The sequence below is a fragment of the Hypanus sabinus genome (assembly GCF_030144855.1).
Source record: "Hypanus sabinus isolate sHypSab1 chromosome X1 unlocalized genomic scaffold, sHypSab1.hap1 SUPER_X1_unloc_2, whole genome shotgun sequence".
Classification (NCBI taxonomy): domain Eukaryota; kingdom Metazoa; phylum Chordata; class Chondrichthyes; order Myliobatiformes; family Dasyatidae; genus Hypanus; species Hypanus sabinus.
In genome coordinates this window covers 124460-140401 of record NW_026778968.1, presented here as the reverse complement: position 1 = coordinate 140401, position 15942 = coordinate 124460, and the positions used below count along the sequence as shown (strand labels likewise).

The following is a 15942-nucleotide window of genomic DNA, read 5'->3' as shown; positions in this document are numbered from 1 at the left end:
TGAAGCTCTGTGATAGGATAAGAGTCAGGAGAAAGTGACTAAAGAGCTAATGTTGTAAACATGATGATGTGGTCATAGGACAAAGAAAGAAATAAAATATAAGTTCAGTGCAGATTTAAGAAGAAGAGAAGAAATATTATCTGAGATTGTTAATGCAGTGAGGAAGGCTACAATATTCCTCATGAGAACTTTAGGAGATGGATATAGAATAGGAGGCCTGAGTTAAAGAGATCAAATTGCAAGTGTTATAGATATTCATAGAGTCCACAACAGTATGAATGTCACAGAATAAGACAGACAGTGAAAGTGGTAGACATTCAGAAGCTGTGGGTCATACTTGTGAACTGAACAGACATGGGCATTTCTATCATTTAATTATTTTTTTATTATGGATTTCTTGATTTGGAGTGTTTTGTGTTCAAATTCTAGACTTTCCCCTTGTTGTAATGGTTTGAGATTAAGGAGCTGAATTTTAATCCATCTCAAGTAATTACACTAAGACTCTCTAAGGTTTAGAGAGAAAATATTCAGGTAAGATGGTGGTCATCTCGGTCGCAGCAGCATCTTTGTGCCCTAGTAAGCATATAGTTGTTCATCCATTACATCTTCTTTATGATCATAAGACACTGTCGGATATGAAAAATATCAAACTACCCCATTAATTAGTTACTCGTCAGTGATGAAGCTGGACTTGTACCTGCTACAGCCACTGAAGAAGGAAGGCATCAGAAGTGCTGTGCAAAGCAATGTGCAGTCTAATAAACAGTTCAAATGGTTGTCATGGATTCTTTTTCCTGTCATCGCAAAACCTTGTTGGACGTTGGTACTGTAGTTCAGTTCACTGCTTCAATAGCAAGACCGATGGCAGGGCAGCTGCATGGACCAAATCCCATGCAGCAAAATCACCTGTTGCAACATCCCAGGGAAGGAGACACTATAGGTGGTGTGGTGCAGTGGATGTCTGTGCTGGTTTGTTGCCTGGCTCTTCCCATTGGTGATGCCCTCCAATGTTCACTCAGTGGTAGATGAGCTGGATTGTGTTCATGATGAAGACTGTTGTGTGCTTGTTCTTGCAGAAACATGACTCCAGGACTACATCTCATCAATCTACAGGCCATGACATTCAGGGACTTGGGCTACATTTTTTGTTTGACTCTGTTTTACTGCCATCATAATTATATTACATTTGTATATATAGTCTGGTTGAATGACAATTGATCTTAAAGAAAGAGTGAGAGAAAGCAATTGTGAGATCTGTTTTGAAATAGATGTGCATTAACTTGAACATCTAACACTTTGGTAAATTTTCTCTTACACCTTTTTTAGACAAATCATACTGGCCAGTGTCAGGAAATGAAGATTCTCTGTACACTATTGAAGCCACAGGATATGCCTTTCTGTTCTTCTTGCAACAGAAGCAGTATGACTATGCTGGTAAATTAGTGAGATGGCTATCAAGTAAGAGCAAATATGGAGGAGGCTTCGATTCTACTCAGGTAAACATCGGACTTGGTCCAAAATCTCACCTTTGTAGGAGGCTGACCTAATGATCAAGAAAAATATCAAACACTTAAAGAATATCTATATTAAAAGCATTCTGTCATGGCCTTTAAACTTTATAATGATACAAAGTCATATTCAATTCACGTCCAGACTAACAGGTTTTCTGGATTGTCACTTTAGTTCACTTTATTACATGTTAAATAGCAGTAGAATAATACTTTTTCTCATGTGTACAATACTTTTAAAAGTTATGTGTAATATAGAACCTGTAAAGTATCAAGGAAGAGCAGGAATCCACATCCGGCAAATGGACAGGAACCCAATTCAGCGGAGTGAATAGTAAACACAGGAAACGTTACCTGGTGATACAGTTAAAAGAAGTTTATTTTATTTTTATCATACATAGCAGTACATAAAAGTAAATCCTGAATATTCAAGATGTGTTGTAATTTTCAAAATAAATGTCACGTAGCTCAAGTTAATTTCAGATTCAGATTCATTTATCTCATATGTGGAAATACACAGTGAAATGCATCATTTTCATTAATCACCAACACAAGTATTACCAGACATTCTGATGCCAACATAGCATGCCCACTATGTTTGCAGAACACGCAAACAAAGTAACAACAGAAAAACAGCAACAAAACAGTAAAGCAAGCTTCTTGCCTCCCTCCCATCTACCCAGGCAGACATGAACAGTCATCTAACCTCAGTTCATACAGTCTACAGGCCTCCAACTATATATTCCATATATCAATTTCCAAACATGTCCAAACATTTATTTGATATAATTTAACCTTCAGAATTCTGTCTCCCTTTCCCAATTTTTGTAAAAACATTGTCATCTCTGGAACAAAATTCCTAAGTAGTTTGAGTGTTTCAAATGAAATTTTTTAAAAAATCATATATTGATTGCTACTGTGTGCAAAGGTGGTGAATCATGGGACTTTCCTCGGAAATGGCATCAAATATATTCAGCATGTACTTTTTTTACTTCTTAGGCGACAATAGTTGCACTGCAAGCACTGGCCAAGTACATGACTGATGTCCCTCAGTTCAAAGAAGCTAACTTGGATGTACAGGTTTTCATTCCGAGCAGGAGCAGATCGGTTTCTTGGATTTTTGATACCAGAAATGCATATGTAGCAAGATCACTAAAGGTTTGCTCATGTTCTTGTTCAGAATGTTAATGTTTATTCCCATTTGCTAATATTCTAGATCATATGTAAGTTCTACAAGGAGATATTAATAATTTTTCATTTTCTAATTTCATAATTTTTCTTCACCCACCAGCCCTAGAAGTGAATTGAATTTACCATATATTAAGTTAATCTCTGGCACTGAAGCAAACCATTTGGTTGAATGAGTCCATTTCACATTTCTTCTGTGCAGGAGTCTCCCTCCTCCAGTTACAAGGAGCTTTTTGTGGTTCTAGTCCTTGAATCCTATCTTTACTTTGTTCAAGTAAAGTTTTATGCTGTAACATTTAAGTGTTCCTGTTGATGTTCAGATAATTCCACCAAGCAGATTAGTGTAGAGGGATAGAAAACTAATTTGCAGAAACATGAATGAATGTTTGCAGAAAATAAAAGGATAGTATTTGCAGAAATTTGCAAGATTAATTGGGTTATCACAGTGAGGTGTTTTACTTTTACTTTTCCTATAGACTGGGCAGATAATGGGGATTATTATAAAAGGATTAGATCGGGTGGAATCTGACAAGTGAGTTCAAGAAAGTTTCTTTATATAATATATTGAAGGCCCAACCAGCAAGAGAGCAAAGCTCAAACTGTCCATGGGAAATGGGGTAGGATTGTCAGGCCTGCACAGGCAGGCACCTCCCAGTCTCCACCCAGCTAACAGGAATCACTTTCCCACTTCCAACTCACCACCTGCAGCTTATTTAAACTAAGATCTCTTCCACAGTCCTTCAATAACCCGTTCATTCAAACAAGCCAGCCTCAACCAGTTACTTTGTCACCTTGTCATAATCTCTCTTGCTTGGTGGCCCTCCCATGGCTTGTTATTTTACAGTTTATTAGTAAAATATTGCTTACTCCTAAACTGTTTCTGTTGTTCTGCTTTTTGGTCAAGCCTTCTCTACATTTCCTGGTAAGATGAGTGAACCAACTATTAACCCAGCAGAGTATGTTAGCTTAAAGGAAGTCATCCATTGACAAGACTTCACGATCCTGAAGCAGCGGGAAACCATTGACCATCTGCTTGCCACTCTCAACCAACTCTCTACCTCAATATAGCGACCCCCTCACAAGTCAACCTATTCCTTAGGGCCGCGTATTCCTGTACCCAAATGTTTCCATGGGTCACCAACCTGAAGCCGCAACTTCCTGTCCCAATGCACTTTACAATTTGAGCTCCAGCCATCTCTGTATTCTACAGACGAAGCCTGGATTACCTGTGTCATCACTCTCAAGACTGGGCGAGCTCTGACCTCGGGAACTGCTTTATTTGGGGAAACCACCATTTGCAATAAGTATGAGAAATTCAACACTAAAGTGCACCAGGTTTTTGACTCTAGGAAGTGGAAGGGGTGCAGCAGTTTGGATACTTCGCCTGTATCAAGGATCACCCTCAGTGCTGGTTACACAATGGAATTCAGGGCCCTCATGGTGGAGTGCACCTGGATCGCAGAAACGCTGCTGGCCCATTACCTTCACAGCCTCTGAGTGCTTGAAAGACCAGCTGTCTACCTGGGAGATGCCCACAGATTTCAAAAGCCTGATCACTCTGGCCATCCGGATTGACAAACATCTTATGGAATTACCCTCAAGGTCATCAGCCAGAATTCCAGTTCTTTTTTCAGAACCATTTTGGGCCGCAGGACCCTCATGATCAATGCCTCCAGAACTATGCAGGTAGGGAGAGCTCACTTAAACCCCAAGAGCATGAGCATCAGTAGAGAACCAACTTGTGCCTATATTGTAGAGTCTCTGATCAGGGACAGCTGCTTCCCCTCTGCCGTCCGTTTTCTGAATGGACATTGAACCCATGAACACTACCTCACTATTTCTTTATTTCTGTTAAGTTGTACTTCTTATTTTAACTGAACTATTTATAGACAGGTATTCTTAATGCAACTCAATTTTTTCTCTATATTTAACATGTATTTCATTGTGCCGCTACAGTAAAATTAATAAATTTCATGACATATACTGGTGATATTAAATCTGATTCTGATTCTGATCACCCATGCATCAAATAACCACTGCATCCAGGAAAACTGCGCCATCACATAGAGACAAGGTGGCCTCTGTCTGGCCTTTCATTCTAGCACCATAGCCTGACTCTCTCTCTCTGTCCTCCTCCACACCCCAATGGCTCTACGCACACAGGAGGCTCCGGTGGGGTCCAGCGCAGCAGGCAACTTCCTGGTCTGAACTCTATGTGTGTAGCTTGGACACTCTACCAAGCCTAACTCTCATCCCTTCTGCATCGCGACCATTGACAGAAGAGCCTTGGGGGTCTAGGATGGTTAGAACATGCACACGTGAGTGAGTTTATCCAACTCCTCTTTATCAAATCACCCAAAACTCTTCTAATCTTGTTGCCCTTGGATCTCTGCTCATGACCCTGACTTTGGCTGATCACCTGGTTCACTGCTGAGCTGGGGGCCCTCCTTCTGGCCCTTCTGCCTGCAATCTCAGCTGACTTCACGTAAATTCATAGAGATGGAAGATACTCTCAAACTCACTAAACTCCCACAGGAACGAAACAACCTAGCCTTCGTTCATTATGTGCTGTGATGTATGATGTGGGCAATCATGATCTTTGCATGACCACGATGTTCTTGGAAAAATTTTCTACAGAAGTGGTTTTTCCGTTGCTGCTTTCTTTACAAGACGATGAACCCAGATATTATCAATACTCTTCAAAACTTGCCTGGCATCAGTGGTCGCATTACCAGGACTTGTGATATGCACCAGCTGCCCATACGACCATCCACCCTCTGCTCCAATGGCTTCGTGACCTTGATCGGTGGAGAAAAGGGGTCTCTAAGCAGGTGCTTAGACCTCCCCCACCCACCCCAAGGATGACCAGCAGGCTAGTGGAAGGAAAGAGCACTTTACATATCCTTTGGTAGAGACATATCTCCACCCCACCACCACTTCATCTTCTTCAATCAAAAGGAACCCAGCACCCTGCCACCTCACAGACCACTACTCTGAGATCAACCTCTGCCTGGGCACTACCATTTGCTATTTTTCTCTCTCTCTCCTCCTGAGACCCAAGCCATGAATGACTGCATGGATGAGGCACTACTTCATTTGACCATCCTAGCATCCAGCCATTAGGATTCTTCTTTGTCAAAAAGAAAGATGAAGGTCTGCATTAACTACTGTGGACTCGGCAAAAACACCACAAAGAACCATTACCCTCTCTGCTTGATGGATAGCGAATCCAGAACACATTGCAGGGCCCAGATCTTCACCAAACTTGCATACAACCTAATCTGCATTAGCCACAGAAATGAGTGGAAGATGGCATTCATAACACCCATTGGCCACTGTGAATACTTGGTTGTGCCTTTCAGACTTTCAGTTCAGACAATCTGCAAACCTTCATCAATGAGATCCTCTGAGACATGCTACATGTTTGTCTACCTCAATGACATGCTCATCTTCTCCAAGGTCCCCCCTCATTCTTCTAAACTCCAAGGATTACAGTCCAAAGCGGTCAAATGTTCCTCATATGTTAACCTTCCCATTCCCGGAATCATTCTAGTGATTCTCCAACGTCAGCACATCCTTTCTTAAATTAGGAGCCCAAAACTGAACACAGTACTCCAAGTGAGGTCTTACCAGTGCCTGATAGAGCCTCAACATTACATTCCTACTCCTATACTCTGTTCCTCTAGAAACGAATGCCAACATTGCATTCGCCTTCTTCACTACTGACTCAACCTGGAGGTTAACCTTAAGAGTATCCTGCACGAGTACTCCCTTCCCATTGCATCTCAGAACTTTGAATTCTCTCTCTCTTTAAATAATAGTCTGCCCATTTATTACTTCTACCAAAGTGCATGACCATACACTTTCCAACATTGTAATTCATTTCCCACTTCTTTGCCCATTCTCCCAATCTATCCAAGTCTCTCTGCAGACTCGCTGTTTCCTCAGCACTACTGGCCCCCACCACCTATCTTTGTATCATCAGCAAACTTAGCCACAAAGCCATCTATTCCATAATCCAAATCATTGATATACAATGTAAAAAGAAGCAGCCCTAACATGAACCCCTGTGGAACACCACTGGTAACCGGCAGCCAACCAGAATGGGATCCCTTTATTCCCACTCTCTGTTTCCTGCCAATCAGCCAACACCCTATCCATGTATGTAACTTTCCTGTAATTCCATGGGCTCTTATCTTGTTTAGCAGCCTCATGTGTGGCACCTTGTCAAAGGCCTTCTGAAAATCCAAAGACACAACATCCACTGCATCTCCCTTGTCTAGCCTACTTGTAATTTCCTCAAAAAATTGCACTAGGTTTGTCTGGCAGGATTTTCCTTTAAGGAAACCATGCTGAGTTCTGCCTATCTTGGCATATGCCTCCAGGTACACCATAACCTCATCCTTGACAATCGACTCCAACAACTTCCCACCACCGATGTCAAGCTAACAGGTCTATAATTTCCTTTTTGCTTCCTTGCCCCCTTCTTAAATAGCGGAGTGACATTTGCAATCTTCCAGTCCTCCGGAACCAGGGCAAAATATATCGACTTTTGAAAGATGATTGCTAATGCCTCCGCAATATCCACAGCTACTTCCTTCAGAACACAAGGGTGCATTCCATCTGGTGCAGGAGATTTATCTACCCTTAGGCTATTCGGCTTCCTGAGTACTTTCTCTGTTGTAATTGTGATTGCGCATATTTCTCTTCCCTGACACCCTTGAGTGTCCGGTATACTGCTGATGTCTTCCTCAGTGAAACCTGATGCAAAATACTCATTCATTTCTTCCACCATCTCCTTATCTCCCATTACAATTTCTCCAGCATCGTTTTCTATCAGTCCTATATCTGCTATCACCTGTCTTTTACTCTTTATATACTTACAAAAGCTTTTAGTATCCTCTTTGATATTATATGCTAGCCTCCTTTCATAGTTCATCTTTTCTCTCTTAATGACCTTCTTAGTCTCCTTTTGTAGGCTTTTAAAAACTTCCCAATCCTCTGTCTTCCCACTAATTTTTCCTTCCTTGTATGCCCTCTCCTTTGTTTTTACTTTGGCTTTGACTTCTCTTGTCAGCCACTGTTGCATCCTTTTTCTATTTGAAAATTTCTTCTTTTTTGGAATATATCTGTCTTGCACCTTCCTCACTTCTCGCATAAACTCCAGCCACTGCTGCTCTGCTGTCCTTCCCACTAGTGCCCCTTTCCAGTCAACTTTGGCCAGTTCTTCTCTCCTGCCACTGTAACTTCCTTTACTCCACTGAAATACCGACACATCGGATTTCAGCTTCTCTTTCTCAAATTTCACAGTTAACTCAATCATGTTGTGATCACTGCCTCCTAAGGGTTCCTTCACCTCAATCTCTCTAATCACCTCTGGTTCATTACACAATACCCAATCTAGTACAGCCGATCCCCTAGTGGGCTCAACAACAAGCTGTTCTGAAAAGCCATCTCATAGACATTCTACAAATTCTCTCTCTTGAGATCCAGTGCTGACCTGATTTTCCCAATCCACTCGCATGTTAAAATCCCCCACAATTATCATAACACTGCCCTTCTGGCAAGCCTTTTCTATTTCCTGTTGTAATTTGTAGTCCACATCACTGCAGCTGTTTGGAGGCCTGTAGATAACTGCCATCAGGGTCCTTTTACCCCTGCGATTTCTTAGCTCAATCCATAAAGATTCTGTACCTTCCGATCCTATGTCAACTCTTTCCAATGACTTAATATCATTTCTTATCAATAAAGCCATGCCATCCCCTCTACCTATCTGCCTATCCTTCTGATGCACCATGTATCCTTGGATGTTTAACTCCCAGAGACATGCATCCTTTAGCCACGTCTCAGTGATGGCCACAATATCATACCTACCAATCTGTAACTGTATGACAAGATCATCCTTATGCTGCGTGCATTTAAGTATAACAACTTAAGTCCAGTATTTGGTACTTTATGTATTGATTGCACTGCAACTCATCCCAATGGCTGCAAATTTGCCCCTCAACTGTCTGTCCTTCCTGACATCCTTACTGTTCACTATCTTAGATCAATTTCTGTTTTCCCCCTCCTCTGCTCTATCATTCTGGTTCCCATCCCCCTGCAAAATTAATTTAAACCCTCCCTAACAGCTCTATTGAACCTTCCTGCCAGGATATTGGTCCCCTTTCGGTTCAAGTGTAACCTGGCCTTTTTGAACAGGTCATACTTCCCCCAGAAGGGATCCCAATGATCCAGGAATCTGAAGCCCTGCCCCCTGCACCAGTCTCTCAGCCACGCATTCATCTGCCTGATCTTACTATTCTTGCCCTCGCTAGCACGTGGAATAGGTAGCAATCCTAAGGTTACTACCCTGGAGGTCCTTCCTAACTCCCAGAAATCTCTCTTCAGGACCTCCTCCCTTTTGCTATTTATGTCATTGGTACCAACATGTACCAAGACAGCTGGCTGCTCACTCTCTCCCTTCAGAATATTCTGGACCCGATCTGAAACCTCCCATACCCTGGCACCTGGGAGGCAATACACCATGCGGGTATCTCTATCAGGCTCACAGAATCTCCTGTCTGTTCCCCTGACTATGGAATCCCCTATGACTACCACATTCCTCTTCTCCCTTCTTCCCTCCTGCACAACAGCACCAGGCTCAGTGCCAGAGCCCCGGTCATCGTGGCCGTCCCCTGTCAGGTCATCCCCCTCAACAGCATCCAAAGTGATAAATTTGTTGCTGAGGGGGGCAGTCACAGGGGTGCTCTCCACTATCCAGGCATTTCCCTTCCCTGTCCTGACAGTCACCCAGTTTTCTGACCCCTGTAGCCTAGGGATGACTACCTCCCTGTAGCTCCTGTCCATTACCTCTTCACTTTCCCTAATAAGCAATAGGTCATCAAGCTGCAGCCCTAGATCCCTAACACGGTCTCTGAGAAGCTGCATCTCGGTTCACCTGGTGCAGATGTGGCCATCAGGGAGGCAGGAGGACTCCCAGTACTCCCATATCTGACACCCTGAACAAGGCCCTAACCCTGCAGACATGCTACCTAATTCTAGAGGAATGAAATAGGAAAAAAAAAGTCTACTCACCCACTTACTTCGCCAAACATACAAACTTTTTAAACCGTTAGCTCGTACCGTTAGCTGTGTGAGCCCTGCTGTACCTTCTTCTTCCGGGCCGATTCGCCAAGGGGAAAAAAGAGTCGATGCCTGATGCTCGCCCCTTCCATTTTCTGCCTGAGCCCATTGAGCCAAAGCCCTATACTCTGCTGCCACTCACTCCGCTGCCCGCTGTAGAGGGTGTCTTTTATTTAAACTCTCCCCACTGTCCTGTCTACATCACACATGCCTGCGCAGACTCACCCTTTTTGTACTCAAAGAAGTTATCAAAATAACTGCCTTCTTTCAAAATTCAGCTCTCATGCCGCCCTTCTCCCGATCAAAAAAAACTTTCCATCCTCAGCCAAAAAACTCATAATTCCCACATCCCGCACTGCTGGGTTTTACCTCCTCCCCAAGATCCACAAGCCTGACTGTCCTGGTAGGCCTATAGTTTCGGCCTGCTCCTGCCCCACAAAACTTGTATCTGCCTACCTGGGCTCCATTTTGTCACCCATAGTTTAGTCCCTCCCCACCTACATCCAGGATAGATCCCATGCCTTCCACCTCTTCAATAACTTCCATTTCCCTGGTCCCGATGGCTTCATTCTCACTATGGATGTCCAATCCCTATCCACTTCAATTCCCCATCGAGAAGGCCTCAAAGCCCTCCACTACTTTCTTGACAATAGACCTCACCAGTTCCCCAACACCACCACACTCCTCCGGTTGGCAGAACTGGTACTCATACTTAATAACTTCTCTTTTGGCTCTTCCCACTTTCTTCAGACCAAGGGTGTAGCTATGGGCACTCGCATGGGCCCCAGCTATGCCTGTCTCTTCGTGGGTTATGTGGAACAGTCTATGCTCCAAATCTATACTGGTACTGCTCCCCAACTTTTCCTTCGCTACATTGACGACTACATTGGTGCTGCTTCCTGCACCCATGCTGAGCTCGTCAATTTCATCGACTTTGCCTCTAACTTTCACGCAGCCCTCAAGTTCACTTGGTCCATCTCGGACACTTCTCTCCCCTTTCTCGATCTCTCGGTCTCCATCTCTGGAAACAGACTGTCCACTGACATCTTCTATAAACCCACTGACTCTCATAACTACCTTCGTTATACCTCTTTCCACCCTGTCAAATGTAAAAATGCTATTCTCTATTCCCAGTTCCTCCATCTCTGCCACATCTGCTCCCAGAATGAGGCTTTCCATTTCAGGGCATCTCAAATGGATTCTTTCTTTAAGAATCATGGTTTCCCTTCTGCCATCATCAATGATACCCTCATTTTCTTCTTCTCCATTTCACCTTCTCCATTTCCTGCACTTTGGCCCTCACCATGCTCCCGCTATCACAACAGGGACCGTGTTCCCCTTGTCCTCACCTACCACCCCACCAGCCTCCAGATCCTCCGCAACTTCTGCCACCTTCAACAGGACCCCACCACTAAGCACATCTTTCCCTCTCTACACCTCTCCACTTTTCGCAGGGATTGTTCCCTCCGCGACTGTCTGGTCCACATGTCCCTCCCCACAGATTTCCCACCTGGTACTTAGCCCTGCAAGTGTAAGTGCTACACCTGTCCCTACACCTCCTCTTACCACCATTCAGGGCCCCAAACAGTCCTTCCAAGTGAGGCAATACTTCACTCACTTCTGAGCCTGTTGGGTTCATCTATTGCATCTGTTGCTACCAGTGCAGCCTCCTCTACATCGGCGAGATCTGATGTAGAGGGACCGCTTCGTCGAGCACCTCTGCTCCATCCACCACAACAGACAGGATCTCCTGGTTGCCACCCACTTCAACTCTGCTTCACATTCCCATTCCGATATGTCCATACATGGCCTCCTCTACTGCCATGATGAGGCCAAACTCAGGTTGGAGGAGTAACACCTCATATACCATCTGGGTAGTCTCCAGTCCTTGGTATGAACATTGAATTCTCCAACTTCTGAATTCCCTCCCTCTCCCATCCCACTTTCACTCTGCCTCCTCTTCCAGCTGCCTATCACCGCTGTCATGATTCTGTCTTCTTCTACTACCCATAGTGCTTTCCCCTTACATTCCTTCTTCACCTTTCCTGCCTATCCCCTTCATGCTTCTCCTCCCCCACCCCTTGATCTTTCCTCTGGAAAGATCTTTTCACCTAGCACCTTCCACCCTCCCCCCACCTTCTTTATAGGGCCCTTGCTTCCTCCTTCTTCAGTACTGACAAAGGGTCTTGGCACGAAACATTGACTGCTCAATGGATGCTGCCTGACCTGCTGAGCTCCTCCAGCTTGTTTGTACAAGTAGATTATTCTGTTGTTTTTTTGGATCTCTGTATTTTATCAATTATAATTATAATGTATTGTTGAGCTTTGGATTTTTTATGTTTTATGGTTGGGTCTTTAGTTTACATTTTAGTTGCAATTGTCTTGGATACTTCCAATTAATTCTCCTGGAGACTTTGCAGATGTCCAATTAAGTATCCTTGGACTTTTGACTCTTATCAGAATGGTCACTTGTAAGCTTGTCAGGAGACTGGGGTTTTAATTAGCTGAGCACAATTCTTTGTGCCCTGGAATGTACTTAAAGGGGCAATGCTAACCCCCTGAAGCTCAGTAATCCTGATCTTTATCTAATGAAGTTCCAGCAGTGTTATGCTATATTATTCCAGATTATCCAAGACCTTGTAAGTTCTACTGTTTTGTTCTGTCTCTTTTGTTATTTAAATTCCTAGTTTCACTTAACCCTTCTGGGTTTCTGTGTGACCCTGTGCTAGGGTCCGAAGATGGAGGTGACCCAAGCAGCTCAAGACGTTTCGCCATCACTCCTGTTCTCTACCATCTGAACTCCTCCATACCCGGTGTGGTAGATGCATCTGATGTGAGCACTAGGGCCATCTTCTTCCAGCAAGGGCTGTACAGGAAGACACACCATTGTGCTGTCATCTTGTATAAGTTCAACTTCACTCAACGCCATTATGGAGTAGGAGACAGGGAGCTATGTGCCAACAAGTGGGCCTTGGGGGCATGGATACATTGGGTGATGGAAAGCCAAGCCCTTCCTGAATTGGACTAACCATCAATAGCTCATAGCCATACAAAAGACCCACCAACTCAACTCAACCCACATAAAGCTCGCTGGGCACTTCTTAGAGGTATTCAACATCGCCATCTCCTCCTGACCCAGCTCCAAGAATGCTAAGGTGGATACCCTGTCATGAGAGTTCAACTTAGCTGAAATGGTAATTGACCCATTATTACATTCTTGCAGATCCTCTTCCTGAATGTCTGGAATATTTAGAACCAAATCTGTAAGGCCCTAGAGCACAAGCCTGCTTCAACTGACACACCTGACAATCTGAGGCATTCTGAGGTGCTCATGTGGGCCCACTCCTCACCCTTCTCTGGCCATCCAGTAACACAACGGACTCTGGATTTTCTGTAGCAACGGTTCTGGTAGCCTATCATAATAGCAGATGTACATCATTTCATTGCTGCATACCCTCAATGCACCCAGTCTAATTCCTCCAACCTGCAACCCCTACCAGTTCCTCAAAAGTGGGGCACAGTGATCATGACAGTGCAGTATCAGTTCTCCAAGGCGGCCCAGTTCATTGCCCTCCCCAAACTTCCATCAGTGACTGAGACAGTGGACCTGGTTATTCAACGTATAGCTCACCTTCATTGTTTCCCTCAGGTCGTTGTGTTGAATCTGAATCCACAATTTATCTCCCGCTTTTAATGAGCCTTCTCCTCCCTCTTCCACAACTCAATGAGTTTGTTCTCCAGCTATCATCAGCAAAGCAATGATTAATCAGAAAGTATCAATCAACAGGTGGAGAAGTTTCTGTGATGCTTTGTTGCCTCTAACCCTTCCACGTGGAAAAGGTATCTGCTCTGGGTCTTATCGTCCCACAATCTGCACACCATCTCTGTCATAACTAAATTACCTATTGAAGTGCTTCATGGCTACCAAACCCTATTGTTCCCCTTGGAGGAACCAATGGTGGAGGACCTATTTGCCGGAGCCTTGGTTTGCAAATGCTGAAATGCTTGGAAGAGGACACAGAGGGCCAACCCAGCTGCCAACTGCATTTACTGCCACCAGCCTAATCACTGTTGGCGCCCAGCCGGACTACTTCAACCTGCAGACCATGTCTGGCTGTCTATCCAAGATCTGCCCCTTGTGCATCGACTCCTGCAAACTCTCACCCATTGGTCTCTTTAAGATTACCAATCACATCAACTTAGTCACTTACTGGCACCATCCCACAGGATCACACCTACCTTCCACATGACCTGCCTCAAGATTATTGTTAGTGGGCCACTCAACCCACCTGATCTTGGTGGAAGGTAGTCCAGTGCACCCGGGTAGCCGACTGATGGATTCATGTCATTGTGAATGGGGTGTGCAGTACCTGATTGATGGCCCAGAGGAAAGGTTTTGGGTGCCATCTGGTTTCATCTCGGGTCCATTGCTCATTTAAGAGTTCCACCAGGCCCATCAAGATTGTCCGGTACTATTGGATGCCAGCAATAGGAAAGGGGTTCCTTTCAGGCCTGTACAAATAGGTACCTCCCATTGTTCATCCAGCTAACAGGAACTCATTCCATTCATTTTCAAAATCATCACTTGCTGCCTATTTAACCCCTGCTCTCATCTTTGTTCACTCATACAAACCAGCTGGGCTCATCCATTTGCTCTTAGCTTTCAATTACCTTGTTGCTTTGTTTTATTAAATATCTGTTCTGTCTTGTTTTGTGGCCCCTGGTGGCTTATAACATTGCAGTCAATTGATATGATATAGTTAACTGCTCTACTTTTGGGTCACACCTCCTCGACATTTCTTAAAGGATAAGAATAATAAAAGTTTGGAGACGGGGACAGTGAGGTTCTGTCACCTTAATTCTATTAGTTTTAAATTAGTTATGGAAAGAGACAGATCTGGTTCTTTAGTTAAAGTTCTGAATGGGGCAAGGCAAATTTTAACCTATTTGGAACACAGAACTTGATTAGAGTAGGTTGTTTGCAGGCAAAGGGGCATTTGTCAAGTGGGAGGCTGTGAAAATTAAGATATCAAGAGTTCAGGACCTACATTTCCTATCAGAATGAACGGCGGGGCTGGAGGATAAGGGTCTCTGGATGATGAGGGATATTTAAGTCAAGTCAAGTCAAGTCACTTTTATTGTTATTTCAACCATAACTGCTGGTACAGTACATAGTAAAAATGAGACAATGTTTTTCAGGACCATGGTGTTACATGACACAGTACAAAAATGAGACTGAACTAGGTTAAAAAAAACAACACAGAGAAAGCTACATTAGACTATAGACCTACACTGGACTGCATAAAGTGCACAAAAACAATGCAGGCATTACAATAAATAATAAACAGGACAATAAGGCAAGGTGTCAGTCTAGGCTTCGGGTATTGTGGGGGGAAGAAACTGTTACATAGTCTGGCCGTGAGAGCCCAAAGCTTCAGAGCCTTTTCCCAGACGGCAGGAGATTGTATGAGGGGTGCATGGGGTCCTTCATAATGTTGTTTCCTTTGCGGATGCAGAGTGTAGTGTAAATGTCCGTGATGGCGGGAAGAGAGACCCCGATGATCTTCTCAGCTGACCTCACTATCCGCTGCAGGGTCTTGCGATCCGAGATGGTGCAATTTCTGAACCAGGCAGTGATGCAGTTGCTCAGGATGCTCTCAATACAACCCCTGTAGATGGAGGATGGAGGCTGGGAGATAGACTTTCCTCAGTCTTTGCAGAAAGTAGAGATGCTGCTGGGCTTTATTTGCTATGGAGCAGGTGTTGAGGGACCAGGTGAGATGCTCCGTCAAGTGAACACCAAGAAATTTGGTGCTCTTTATGATCTCTACCGAGGAGCCGTCGATGTTCAACAGGGAGTGGTCACTCCGTGCCCTCCTGAAGTCATCAACCATCTCTTTTGTTTTGTTCACATTAAGAGACAGGTTGTTGGCTCTGCAGCTCCTCCCTGTAAGCTGACATGTCATTCTTGCTGATGAGACCCACCACGGTCGTACCATCACTCTATTGAGGCTCTAGACAGGGAAAAAAGGAAGCATGGGTCAGGTACAGGCAGCTGGGATCATAGGGATTGCTGGAGTCTACTCAAAACAGAATTCAGAGATTTTGTAGGTGTATTAGG

At 44.1% G+C, this 15942-nt stretch overlaps 1 protein-coding gene and 1 long non-coding RNA gene across 2 annotated transcripts in view; one reads left to right on the top strand and one right to left on the bottom strand.

Moving 5' to 3' along the window:
• LOC132385622 (complement C3-like) overlaps positions 1 to 15942 on the top strand; it is a 300827-nt gene that overhangs the window by 244228 nt on the left and 40657 nt on the right. Inside the window, exons 29-30 of the mRNA XM_059957796.1 lie at positions 1327 to 1496; positions 2508 to 2666. Of these exons, the coding sequence (XP_059813779.1) occupies positions 1327 to 1496; positions 2508 to 2666 (329 nt within the window). The remainder of the gene's footprint in view (positions 1 to 1326; positions 1497 to 2507; positions 2667 to 15942) is intronic.
• Positions 15212 to 15942, bottom strand: part of LOC132385623 (uncharacterized) — a 102329-nt gene continuing 101598 nt past the window's right edge. Inside the window, exon 5 of the long non-coding RNA XR_009509213.1 lies at positions 15212 to 15835. This is a non-coding gene — a long non-coding RNA (uncharacterized LOC132385623). The remainder of the gene's footprint in view (positions 15836 to 15942) is intronic.